The sequence below is a fragment of the Lontra canadensis genome, unplaced genomic scaffold (assembly GCF_010015895.1).
Source record: "Lontra canadensis isolate GAN:19392208 unplaced genomic scaffold, GSC_riverotter_1.0 scaffold25, whole genome shotgun sequence".
Lineage (NCBI taxonomy): Eukaryota > Metazoa > Chordata > Mammalia > Carnivora > Mustelidae > Lontra > Lontra canadensis.
Window position 1 is genome coordinate 16,335,334 of NW_022631019.1, and position 13,320 is coordinate 16,348,653.

At 54.3% G+C, this 13,320-nt stretch overlaps 1 protein-coding gene across 3 annotated transcripts in view; it reads left to right on the forward strand.

The window, feature by feature from the left end:
- Nucleotides 1-13,320, forward strand: part of EPHB2 (EPH receptor B2) — a 182,605-nt gene that overhangs the window by 135,377 nt on the left and 33,908 nt on the right. For all 3 annotated transcript variants that reach the window (XM_032863703.1, XM_032863701.1, XM_032863702.1), the window contains exons 4-5: nt 4,152-4,307; nt 5,459-5,794. In XM_032863703.1, coding sequence (XP_032719594.1) covers nt 4,152-4,307; nt 5,459-5,794 — 492 coding nt within the window. The remainder of the gene's footprint in view (nt 1-4,151; nt 4,308-5,458; nt 5,795-13,320) is intronic.

Consider the following 13,320-nt stretch of genomic DNA (forward strand, 5'->3'; position numbering starts at 1 on the left):
GGAAGAGGTGGTACCTGTGCCAAGTCTTAAAGTGTCGTAGGAGTTTGATGACAATAGGAGCGAGGGCAGGACGGACAGAGGAGCTGGACCTGGGCAGGGACCATACGTAGTCGACGGTGTGGAGCAGCAGGCACGAGGCTGGGGGTGGTGGGCACTGGGAGAGGGGCAGGCGCCCGCGCTGGGGTTCTGGAGGCCCTGAGGTGTTTGGAGCGCTGTTGCAGATTTTTTTTAAAACAGCTCTTGTATTGTGACATCGTTCACGTTCTATAGAATTCAGCTATTTAAGTTGTACAATTCAGTGATTTTTAGTGTATGCCCAGAATTGCAGCCATGACCACAATTTTAGAACACGTTCATCACCTCAAAAAGAAACCCTGTTACCCATTAGCCGTCACCCCCCATTCTCTGCTCTCCCCGGTCCTTGGCAATCACTAACCTGCTCCTGTCTGTATCGACGGCTCTGCTGGACACTGTTCTATAAATGGAAGCACACACTGTGTAGCCTTTTGTGTCTGGCTTCTTTCATAAGCACAATGTCGTCGAGGTTCATCCATGTTGTGGTGCGTAGCCCTACTTTATTCCTTTTTATGGCCGAATAATATTCCATTGTGTGCCATTGTGGGTTTTTAAGTGACACAGAAAGGTGTGTGCTTTAGAAAGCTGGCTGGGGTGGGGGGATGGGTAGGAGGAGGCGAGATGGTCACGCAAGGCTAAAGAGTCCGTAGGAAGAGCTTTCTGGATGCCCGCAGGGCTAGAACCGCAGTGAAGAGCCAGAATGGGGCACAGCTAGGGGAAGGGGGGGAAGACCTGGTAATTGGCAGCAGGGGGTGAGGGTAGGGAAGAGGTATCCGGGGTTCCTGGTGACTGGGTGGAGAATGATTTCACCTTCCCAGATGAAAGAGTGGTTTTGGGGGAGCACTGTGCTGATGGATCAAGAAAACATAGACACTCAGGGAGAGGGTGGAGGGTGGCCGGCAGCACATCTAATGAGGGAAGGCTTCTGGAGGAGGCAGCCTGAGGAGTCAGATGGGGCCAAGACATGGTGACAGGAGAGGACAGCCAGGAAGGAGGCCCAGATGGAGGGGCTGGCACAGCACGGAGGGCAGAGTGGACAGCCACCCACTAGCTGGGCCCAGGGAATTGCCAGCAAATGGAAGAAATGAGCTAAGCTGGGCATGCTCTCCCCTGAGAGGGAGCCAGGGGGTTCCTGATCTTAGGACCAAAACCTTTTGGCATCTCTTAAGATGATCCTAGATCCCCACAGGAGCCCTGTACCCCCATTCTACAGGAGAACCAACTGAGGCACAGAGATCAGCTGCTTAACTCGAGCCAGAGCTGCAGCCTAGATTGTGCCAAGATGGTGGGCTGCCTCTTCAGCCGTCCAGCAGGGAGGGTTTGATGCCTGAGAGGAAAGTGAGAAGACACAGGCAGGAACACTCAGGACCCCCAAACCAGTGCAGCAAAGTGGCGAGAGCCCTGAGCAGGCCCCAAAAACTAGAGCTGTCAATCCCCTCTCAGCACTCATGGACCATTGACAAGAACGCAGGTTGCACAGGGCCATGCAGTGTGGTGGTTAGGGAAGCCTCGAGGGGCAGACCACCCGAGACGGAGCCACTGTAAGCTCATATCCTAGCAAACGAATTCCATCTCTGTGCCTTCACTCCCCTGTCTGAAAATGGGAGCAATAACCTTCCCTCCATCACGGGGCTGGGTAGGGACTAGGTGGGTTACTAGGGATCAAGTCCTTAGAAAGGTGCCAGGATTTCATACAAACTCAATAAGTGTTGGCAGTTTCATATTTACACTCTGAAGCCCTGGTTTCCCCATCTGTGCAGTGGAAGGCTTAATAAGCCCCCAGAGCGCTCGTCGCCATCCTCCTTGGCATCCTGAGAGCCTGGGTGGTTAGTCCTGACCCTGCTCTTGCCGCTAGTTCCTTAAGGACGGGACTGGAGCTGGACCCGAGATCCCCACGGGGCCTGGGAAGGGGGCATCAGCTAGTGTCTTTGTCAAGTTGGCTGCCACCTTCTGGAAGCCGCCTCCAAAACGCGGGTAAACTAAGGCACCACGGTGTTTTCTAGTGTCCCAGGGGGAAATGTCCGGGGCATATGTACTGAGTAATTGTTTTATCTAGCAAGCCCTGAGATTATGACTGTAGCCTCTCCCTGCCCCATGCCAGACACCATCCCTCACGTGGAGTCCTCGTGGCCACTTTATGGGTTAGATGCTGTCATCCCAGTGAGAAAACTTCAGCCCAGAGAGGTTGAACTACTTGTCTGAGGTCACCCAGCAGCCTGGTATTTGAACCGGATACAGTTCAGTAATGCCAGGAACTGTTCTAGGCACTTTTGCCTAAATCTAACCAACATAATCCTCGCAACAACTGGAGATAAATACTATTGTCCCCATTTTGCAGATGAGGAAATAGCTCTAGTGACTGGCCCAAGGTCACACACTGGCACAGGCAGAGCTGGGACTTGCCAAGCCGCTGGCGCACTAACCAGCAGTCTTCACTGCCTTTCTGCTCTCGTGGTCCCCAAAGCCCAAGCCCTTCCCACGTTAGCGGGCAGCTTCAAGATGTGTGCTGAGTGCCGGCCAGGCTCTGCGCTGGGCACAGGGGAAGGAACTGTGAATCAGACACGCCTCCCGTCCTAAGGGGGCCACGAGCATGGCCAGGGGACGCCCCTGATGAATAATTGTGGCAGAGGAGTAAAGCTTTCTGTACTCGAGTCATGTAAGCACCAAGGAGGGTGGGGGTCTCTGAGGCTGAAGCTGGTAGAGGGGCCGAGGGGAGGGCCGTTTGCTAAGATTTGAACATGGAGGATAAGCTTAAAGACCAGGGCTGGGAAAATGATTTAGGGAAATTGATGTTTGCCATTTACATGAGAGGAGATGGGCACTCCGAGGGGTGGAGTCGCTTGCCACAGGTGACACAGGCCTGGAATGTGATCCAGGCGAGCGCCCCTAGCCTGTACTCGCTTGAGCTGCTTTTGACCCCAACGAGGAACTTGCCTGTTGCAAAACTCTTCCCTGTCTGCCTTCTCGCTTACCCCTTACGTGATCTCCCCTCCCCAGGCTCCACAGCAGTGCTGGGATGATGAACCCCAGGAAGCAGAAGAAACAGAAGCCAGGAAAAGGGCAGGACCTGGACCCCGGGTCTCCTGATGCCCAGCCCAGGGCTAGGGTAGTGTGGATTTGCACACAGGTCTGGTCATTGTTTGTAGAACCTAAGCCCTGAGCTGCAGGGCCTGAACCCACATCCTGAGCATCCCACCAGAGCAGGGAAGAAGGCCAAAGCCCCTGGAACAGCCCAGATTGCCCAATGCCCCATCAAGTGCAAACACTTCCCTCCTCAGGCTGTCCCTGGTACTGCAGGCTCCCTTTGGTGGAATAAATTGCTCCAACCTTCTGTAATAACAGGCACTATTCACTGGGCACCCTATACTGTGCCAGACCTCCTGCCATGTGCCTTACACACGGGACCAAATTCCCCCAGTGGCCTTCAGAAATCGGTCTTAGGATCATAATTTTACAAATAAGGAAACTGATTCTAAGCATGGTTTAGCCGGCTTGTCTACGGCCCCACGGCTAGCCCAAGGCCAGGCTGGGGCTCCAACCCAGGTCTACTTCCAAAGACAGTGTTCTTTTCTGCTGTACTCCATCACGTTTCTATGTGGCCTGCGCTGTGCTAGGACTTTTCTGCTGTAACGTAATCCTCACGATTCTCTGGAAGCTGGGGATCTAGTTACAAGAATCAGGACTCAAGTCAGCCATCAGTGAGCAAGACTGGGCCCTGGGTCCTGCCCCAGACCTCTTCAGAGTCTTCAGAATAAGTCAGGAATGACCTTAGAAGCGGTGTCACAGCCAGCCTGGGAAAGGGGAAGAAGGATTGTTAGCGGCCCCTGATGAAGCCATAGACAGCTTCAGAGACAAGAAACCAGGCAGCCTGGAACCTTCTGGGCACAGATAGGACTGCCCTGTTGGAGTCTGGAGACCCCCAAGAGCCTTAGGAGATGGGAATTCCCAACAGTTGCCCTGCATGGCCCCTCCGTGATGCCGTGCAGCCCCTCGGAGAGACCACACGGTCTCCCCATGCCTTGTGGCCCCCGACTCCTCATCTGGATTCCCCAGACTCTCCTTGTCTTTTCTCCCAGGTTGCCCATCTGGAACCTTCAAGGCCAACCAGGGAGACGAGGCCTGCACTCACTGTCCCATCAACAGCCGGACCACCTCGGAGGGGGCGACCAACTGTGTGTGCCGGAACGGCTACTACCGAGCCGACCTGGACCCCCTCGACATGCCGTGTACAAGTACGCTCGGGGCCCCGGGAGTGTGCGAGGGCCCCCTGCGTCCCGAGCCCCGCTGCGGAAAGCTCGGAGCAAGGGGTGGGCGGTGGCCTGGCTCCAGCCAGCCTCTCCTGCTCGGGGAGTGGCCAGGCACCTGGCGGGAGGGGAAATGAAAAACTGGTTGGAAAAGGACCATCCTGGGGTCCTTGTGCTGCCAACACACAGCGACCGTGGAGCTGGCATCTGGCTCCATCCCTCCTCCTGCCAGTCGCGTGGAGGATGAAGTCAAGATCTCGATTCACAAAGTGACGGTGAGTGGGAGGCTTGGCAGAAGGAGAACCAACACAGGTGGTGTCTGTGACAGAAAAGGCTGCCCAGTGTTCTAACCTGGCATCGGCCGCCTGAATCTCAGGCCAAGGTTCTCTAAGAAAGGAGTGACGAGGAGGGCGATCTTACCACCCCTGTACAGACAGGACCTGAATTCAGCTGCAAGCTCCAGAGAGCCGACCCCAGTGGCTTAAACCATAGGACTTTATTCTCTCACGTAGCAGAACTCCAAAGAGAGGCAGTCCTGGAGACTGTGGCAAATCTATGGCGTTCTCTGGGACCTGGCTCGCTCTTTCTGGGCTGCCATCCTCCGTGTGAGGTTCCTACCCTTTGGATTGCTGCATAGTCCAACATTGCTGCTGAAGCTCTGGCCATCACACACCTTCTAGAAAGAGGAAGAAGGAAAGGGACAAAGGGACATTTTATAGCGGTCTCCTTTTAAGAAAAAGTCCTGACCGACAACTTCTACAGTGTGTCAGTGGCCAGCCCTCCCTCACAGGAGGCTAGGAAATTAGCCTTCTAGCTGGACATCTTGCCACCCTGAATAAAATTGGGTTTTGTTAGAAGAAAGAAGGGGAAAGAGATCTTGGGTGGGTATGACCCCCAACACACGAACACCAGCCCTTGTAACACACCGAGGAGGCTGGAGGCCAGGGGGAGAGTGTTAAGCAGATGTGCAGCATGATGAGAGTTATATTCCAGAAGCATCCCACAGGGAGATGGAGGGGAGAAGGGATTTGAAGGAAGCCTTGGGGGCCCTGGGCTGGAGCCAGGGCAGGGGGCAGAGAGCCATCTCCTGGGAACGGACCTCCGCAGCCCCCACTGACCGACACCTCTCCCACCCGCAGCCATCCCCTCCGCGCCCCAGGCGGTGATCTCCAGCGTCAACGAGACCTCCCTCATGCTGGAGTGGACCCCGCCCCGCGACTCAGGGGGCCGCGAGGACCTGGTCTACAACATCATCTGCAAGAGCTGTGGCTCAGGCCGGGGTGCCTGCACGCGCTGTGGGGACAACGTGCAGTACGCACCGCGCCAGCTGGGCCTGACCGAGCCACGCATCTACATCAGCGACCTGCTGGCCCACACGCAGTACACCTTCGAGATCCAGGCCGTGAACGGCGTCACCGACCAGAGCCCCTTCTCACCTCAGTTCGCCTCCGTGAACATCACCACCAACCAGGCAGGTAAGCGCTTCAGACGCCCGCTAAGGGGGAGCAGGGCCATGAACCCGAACGGGTACCCTGCCGGCCCCGGTCAGGGCCTCCGTCCCCTCTGTGGAGTGGCTCCCACGGCTCCGAGGCTGCGTGTGGTCATGGCAATTGCTGTCATTTGGTGAATGTGCACTGTTGAAGGCTCCCTCTGACAGAGGTGAGCAGTCCAGGCCTGTGGGCAGGTCAGATCCACTTGGAGACGCAGGGACCCAGGTTCTTCCATTGGTGTCAGCCACCCTGAGGCACCAGGTGTGTCTGTCTTCAGGAAGGGTGGGAGAGAGAGGACCCAGGGAAGTAGGAGTGGAACCCATCCCTTGTGTGCACCATCCCCTGGAAAGAACCTGGTCATGTGACTTTGCCAGGCCACAAAGGAGACTGGGCCATGTGGTCCTCTCCAGGTGGCGGTGGGGAGATGGTCAGTAGATATCCAGCAGTTTCCATAGGCGCCTTCTGGAAGCCTTCAGCCCACCCCAGTCCCGCTCCGACAAGCTTTTCTCCCTCAGCTCATCTTTCCTCGTCCTTTCTGAGACCTTACATTGCCCTCCATCTTCTGCCCTGCTTCCTTCATGGCAAATAAAGTTGCCAAACATTGCGGTCTCACTACTACTGTCATCCCTCTTCAGTCACACCTCTTAGGCTTCTGACCCCTTCTCTCCAGCAAGACCACCATCCCCTGGGTCTCCTGTGACACTTCCCAGGCTCACCCCCAGCCAGGGGCCACATGAGATTTTCAAGGACCTCATGGTACCTGTGGAGTGTGCCCCTCAGTTATTCACTCAACAACCCTTGGCAAGCCCCTCCTGTGGGCATGGTCTGGACCCTGTCCAAGGAAGAGCCAAGGGAGGCCAGACTCCAGGAGAGAGGGTGAGTGGGCCACCCACCTCGTCTTTCAGATGTCAAGTGGGGCCCACACCGTAAGTGCTCAGGGGATCCAGAGATGGAAGTCTAGGAAGGCTTCCTGGAGGAAGCAGGATTTGGCCTGAAGTTTAAAGGACCAATGAAATGTTTATGGGATTGATAGAAAGAAATGTCTTTTGAGAGTGAGAAAGCACGTGAACAAGACACGGAAGGAGAGGGGCCAACCAGCTTTACCTGGTTGAGGGGTGCTATCTATACATAACCTCATTGCATACTTCTGGCCTCCTTGAGTAGGAGGCATCCATATCCCCATTTTACAGATGATGCTCAGAAAAGTTGAGTCACAAAGCAGGAAGGGTAAGGGACAGGAATTAACCAGGTCTACCAGATTCCAATGCTTGGGCACAATCCAGCATATGTTCAAGTTGGTGTGTGTGAGTGAGCTCATTCGTAAGAATGTGTGGGTGTGTCACTGTATGTGTTTGGGTGACCATGTGTTTATGATTGGGATCGCATGTTCTGTGGCCATGTGGCTTCTTATTTATAAATGCATTCAAGAGCATGGGTGTGTCTGAAGCCGAGGGGCTTGGAACAGGATGTGTTGGAGCATGAATTCGTGTGCCTGAACGTGGCCCTGTCTGTCCATGTGTTTGTGTACGAGAAGGAGTGTGGTTTTGTTCCTGAGTGTTTGCGGTATTGCTGTGACGGAGAGGACATAGTTGTGAGCGTGTGCCTGCTGTTCATGCAGGGTCGTGGGTGCGTTTAAGCCCCCGCTCAGAGTGAGGTCCGGAGGGAGTTGACTCAAGGCAGGCAATGCGAGAGAACCCTCCAAAGCCAACAGTTGGCAAAGACACCTAACAGATTATAAAACCTCAGCTGGGAGGCTCTCCAGCTTGCCAGGGCCCTGAGGTAGGGAAGCCTAGGCTTCCTACTCCTCTCCCAGGCTCTAGGGGGTGCAGGGCGTGGGAGTTCTTTCTCTGGCTCTAGGGACCTCTTCTGCACCCATGTAGAAGTCCTGGGGGTAGAACTGTCTACTCAAGAAGCCTCAGCTTATTAGCAGCACGGGGTAGAGTCTGGGCTGCTTGACAAGCTGGAGCCTTCCTTTCTAGAGCTGGATGTTCCCAGAGAATAAAGATGAGGCAGAGTGGAAGTGAGGGGCTTCCAGAAAGGAAAGTGTGGGGTGTGGGGGGAGCCTCAGGATTGAAAGACAGAAGCAACGAAAAACAAGCACTGGATTCAGACCGGAGTTTGAATCCCAACTTTGCCATTCATTTGCTGTGGGACCTCAGTGTATCAGTCAGCTATCACTACGGTAATGCTGCATAACAAAACCACCCCAAACCTTAGTAGTTTACAACAATAAATATTTATTTTCTCACTCACTCATCTGTGGGGCAGCTAAGGTTTAGCTAATCTGCAGCAGGGCTCGCTGAGCTGGGCAGGACTCCAGAATGTGTGTTGGCTTCAGTCTGTTCCACATGTCTCCCATTCCCCTTGGACCTGCCGCCACCCAGGCTTGTTTCTGTCATGGTGAATGTTGGGAGTGCCAGCAACCACGCCAAGCCATGACACACAAACACTTCTCTCCAATGCCTGTGGCGCAGTCACACACAGCAAATGAACCCTGCAGAGTGACTTGGCAAGGGGTGTTGGTACATAATCCTGTTCTAAGAGGTGAAACCGAGAAAACTGATCCAACCCATCACACTCATGGAAAGCACTGCCTCCCTCAGGGCCTCAATTTTTCCACCACACTGTGCATCAGAACCCTGTGAGAGCTTCTCCAGAACATAGGTTCCTGGACCCCACCCCAGACCTGTGGAATCTGAATTCCAGGAGTGGGCCCTGGACATCTGCATGTTTAATGAGGGGCCCAAGTGTTTCTTACTATTGGACAGATTTTGGAAACTCGGATCTAAACCTGTGTATGCCCTCAAAGCCCTGAGGCTTTCTGGGTCATAAATACCCTTTCTCCCTCCTCTTTGTTTCAAGCCCCTAGACAAGCTAACTCTTTCTCAGATGGTCAGAGTCCAGCTGGGGACCATGCAACCACACTATGCCCTCACCACCTTATTCCCCTTTACCAGATGAGGAAACAGAGGCCCAGAGAGGTAGAGCCACCACTAAGTGTTCTCAACTGGGATTTGGGATTTAAACCCAGCACTATGGGACTGTAAGTCTACACTGGAGAAGAGGCAGTTCTTGCCCTTGACACTTTATGCCCTGGTTGGGAAGATGAGACACAACACAGCATCTACAATGCTGTGGCATGAATGAGGGCCCAAGGAGGTAGAAGGGAGGGGGGAGAGATCACAAGTAGAAGAGATCATTGCTTCCTGGAGAATGGGAGAATGGCAAATCTTGGAAGGCTTCCTGGAAGAAGAAGTATTTGAGTTTGACTCTGGAGAATGGAGACGCTTGTAAGAAACAGATGGAATCATGTAGGGAGAAAGGTGTCCCAGGGGAGGGAAGTACAGGAGGCAGGCTGGAGGGAGAGTTCTTGCTGTTCTTCCTGAGCACAAGGTGCCTTCACACACGGTCCCTCTGCCTGGATTGCTTTTCTCTGCACCATTTTTTCAGACCTTAGCTCATCGTTACTGACCTTCTTCACTTGGTCACACACCCCCCACACCATGGCCCTCAAGCCTCCCTGGTTGGGATTTTAGCCTTATGTCTTTGATCCTGTCCTTCCTGTCTGTCTCCCCCGCCATCGGCATGTGGTGGTACACAATGGGTCTGCTTTTCCTTACTTACCACGGTTTTACCGGCACCTGGCCAGGGGCGCACCACAGCAAATGCTCAGTGAACATTTGCAGAAGGGCTCAGAGAAGCGTGGAATGAGGTGGGGTGTAGAGAGGTACGACAGGCTGGAAAGCAAAGCTGGGGACTTGATTTCCAGACAAATGCATTCAGTGGTCGGTTTTAATCAGACCCTAAAATTCAATATATAAATATCTAGCTCATTGCCTTAAAAGGAAAAAGTATTCCTTTTGGGCAAGTGACTGGGCCTTGCTCACACTCCCTTGGCACTCACCGGGGCCAGAGCTGTCTTCTGACATCATAAAGCCATCAGGCCACCTCCGAACCACACTCCGCCATTCCAGGACGCTTTTCCACCCCGTATTCCTGTGTCCTCTCAGGGGCCCCTGGAGAAAGGAGGCCAGGCTGGGCCACACATCCCCACTTGACAGAGGAGGAAACAGGAGTGGGAAGGGGTCAAGCACGTGCCTGGGCTCACTCGCTAGGAAGGGGTAGACCCAGGATTCAGTCTGTCCAGAGTCTCTGGTCCTTGACACAAACCAACCAAACAACACAGGGGTTGGGAGGGAGAAAGCAAGCCTCAGAACGGGCATCAGAAGAAATGCCCTCCTCTCCGAGGAAGTAGCATTTAAGCCGAGATCGAAATCACAAAACAGAGACAGCCACGCAGACTGGGGTGCGGGGGTGGGGGGGCACGTGCGGCATTTCAGTAACGTGGGGCTTGTCCTCGGGGCCTCGCCCAGTCCTCTTGGCCGCCCTCCAGGGCTGCACCAGACACGGTCTCACCCAGAGCAAGCTCCGGGCAGCCACACCTCTGCCCAGTTCCAGCAGGGCCAAGGAGGGTCTGGGTTTGGGAATCTGGCAAATAAACCTGGCTTTGACTCAAGCCTGGCTGCTCACTGGCACACAGCCTTCAACAAGTCACTTAGCCCACGTCTGAATGCCTCTCCTCACGAGCGTCCCCACCCCTCCTCGCAGGACTGCTGGGAGGCTTTGAGCTCAGGTCTCAAGGTGCCTCCCGGGCTGCCTGGTACATGCCGGCGGTCAGAAAGCGATCATTCTGTATTCCCCCAAATCATAACAATGGCCCCCAAGTAGCAGGTGTTTCCTATGTGCCAGATAATATCCCCGGTCCTTGACAATGAGCCTTCACAACAATGCTATGGGGTGGGTCCTATTATCCTGTCTCACGGGGAGGGAAAATGAGGCATCGAGAGTTAAGTGACTTGTCCCCGGGCACCAGGCAGGCATTGGTGGAATAGTTCTAGCACCACATTCTTGGGGCCCTGTGCTGGCCGGACTCAGGCCTTCTACAGAGGTGAGGGAGGCTGTGAATGGGGCCTGCGTGAACCACAGCCTCCACTGGCAAAGGCAGTCTTTGGCATCACCCATGCTGAATAAGAGATCGACTAGTTAGGAAGGTCCCCTGTCGTCCTGTCCTCGTGGGGCGTGTGGGCAAAAAGGCGTCACCAGTGCTGGGCTCAGCCCTCATCCAGCACGGGCCTCTTTGCTATGTGACCAGGCTGCGTGGGAGGCTCTGCTTCTCCCAGCCTCGGGATCCTCGCCTCCGGAATGGGCACTGATCTGTCCTTCCCGCTGTGCCAGTGGGAGGCGGGATCAGCGACAACGGAGACAGAGTACCCAGCACGTAGTTCGTGGGTGAGACGCAGCACCAGGCCTCAAGAGAAACCAGGTGTCTTCGTTTCCTCTTGCTGCTGTAACCAAATGCTGCAGATTTAGCAACTTAGCACGAGCCTCAGTTCCTGCCTCCCAGCTCTGCAGGGCAGGAGCCTCGTCTGGATCTCACTGGCCCAAATCATGGTGCTGGCAGGTGGTGTTCCTTTCTGACAGCTCTAAGGGAGGATCCGTTTCCTTGCTTGTTCAGGTGTCAGCAGAGCTCAGGGCCACGGGATGGTAGGAGTGAAGTGCCCCTGTCCTTGCCAACTGGCCACTGCCCTTGGCCCACGGGGCCCTCTTTCCAATCCTTACCCCTGGCTCCTGAGTCTCAGAAGCTACAATGGGGTTCAAGCCCTCTCTACGCTTCAGTCCTCTGGGTCTCTGACTCTGGGCTGGGAAAGCTTCTCCTCCTTTAAGGACTCAGCAGATTATATTGGGTCTACCTTGATAATCCAGGATAATCTCCCCATCTTGAGAACCATAACCTTAATCACATCTGTGAAGCCCTTTTGCTGTGTAAGGTCCCATATTCACAGATTCTGGGATCAGAATGTGGACATCTCAGGGGGGCATTATTCTGCCTGTTGTAGAAGGTAACATAAGCCAAATTAAAGCTCATTAGCATGGTCAGGGGCCCTGGAGTACAAATCTCTCTTTTTCATAAAGAGGTAAACTGAGGCCCAGAGGTTCCTAAGTGGCTGTCCGAAATGACACAGATCGTGGCAGAGCCAGTCTCCAAAGCCCTGGGCAGGCATTGCAGCCCCTGTCCAGGACTCCACTCCGCATGGCTTTCCCATGGAAAGACTTTCAACTTTCCAAAGCCCCTTCTGCCAGCGCATTCTCCTCTGATCCTCCCGCCCTCCTGGGGGGCAGGTATACAGTGGCTCAGTCTGTAGAACTCGCAGGAGCGTGTACTCACCTACTTCTCTCCCTGGAGGCCAAGAGGATCAGAAGGGGATAGGCCAAGAGAGCCCCCGGTGAGACCCAGGCTAGGAGAAATGAAGAGAGAGGAAGAGGGCACTTTCCTCCCCAGGCCAAGCCCTCCACACGCACCAGCCTCTTTGATCCCTCCCAGCTTTCTGCGGGGAAGTCACTGCCGGCCTAGAGTCTCAGTTAAGATTGAGTTTGGCTGCATAGAACTGGAAGAAAGATAACAGAGAGCAGCTGCCCCAGTAATGCTGTTGGACAATCAACCACGACATCAACAGCAGAAAAGCAAGAAGAATTTTTCTATCACATGGTCCCTGGATCGGCCGAGTGGGTCCTGGTGGGGGATGCATTCATGGGTTTGCACTCCCATCGACTCTGGGTCACTCAGCAGATCTTTGGATATTTTCAGGGCTTTGTTGCATATTTGGGGTTGGCTGCTGTCGGATGGTCAGAATGGGCCTGGCTGGGACCAATAGGGCAAAAACTTTGTTCTGTGTATCTCTAGGTCAGCCTAGCCGTGTCCTTGTGGCAACCACAGGGAACGAGACAGCCAGCAGACGTGCACAAGGGCTTGTCCAGCCTCCGCTCAGATCATGTTTGCCAATATCCCATTGGCCAAGGCCAATCACGTGGCTAAACCCAGAGCTGGGGGGCAGGATGACACAAGTTATAGGGCAAAGAGTGAAGGTACAAGGGAGTGATTAATAATTCAATCAGTCTACCGTAGTGGCTTAGACAAAATGGAAGCTTATTTTTCTTCTATGTCAAGGATGTCAGAAGGTGGGAGTTTGGGCACCTCCGTGGAATCATCAGGGATCCAGGCTCCCCTGTACACAGCTTCTTGTCCTTATGGACCAAAATGGCTGGGAGAGCTCCAGCTATCACATCCATGTCCCAGGCAGCAGGATGGAAGAAGGAGCGTGAGAAGTTCTTTGCCTTAAGAGAGACTTCCTAGAAATCCCACATATTACGTTACCTTTATATCTCATTGGCAGTCCTCTTGTCACATGGCCACTTGTAGCTACCAGAGAGTTTGGGGAAAATGTAGTCTATTATTGGGCCTAATGTGCCCAGCTAAAAACCAAGATTTTGTTAATGTGAGAAAGAATGGGTATGTGGGCAGGCAGAAAGTCGTGTCTGCCACATCCCGTGTTACAGGTGAGAAGAAAAGGCTGAGAGAGGAAAGTGCCCGTGGTCACACGGTCGCCAGGGCATGGAGAGCTGGGATCTGAACCCTGGATCCTGTGTCTTCTCCTTCCACCACCACCACCACC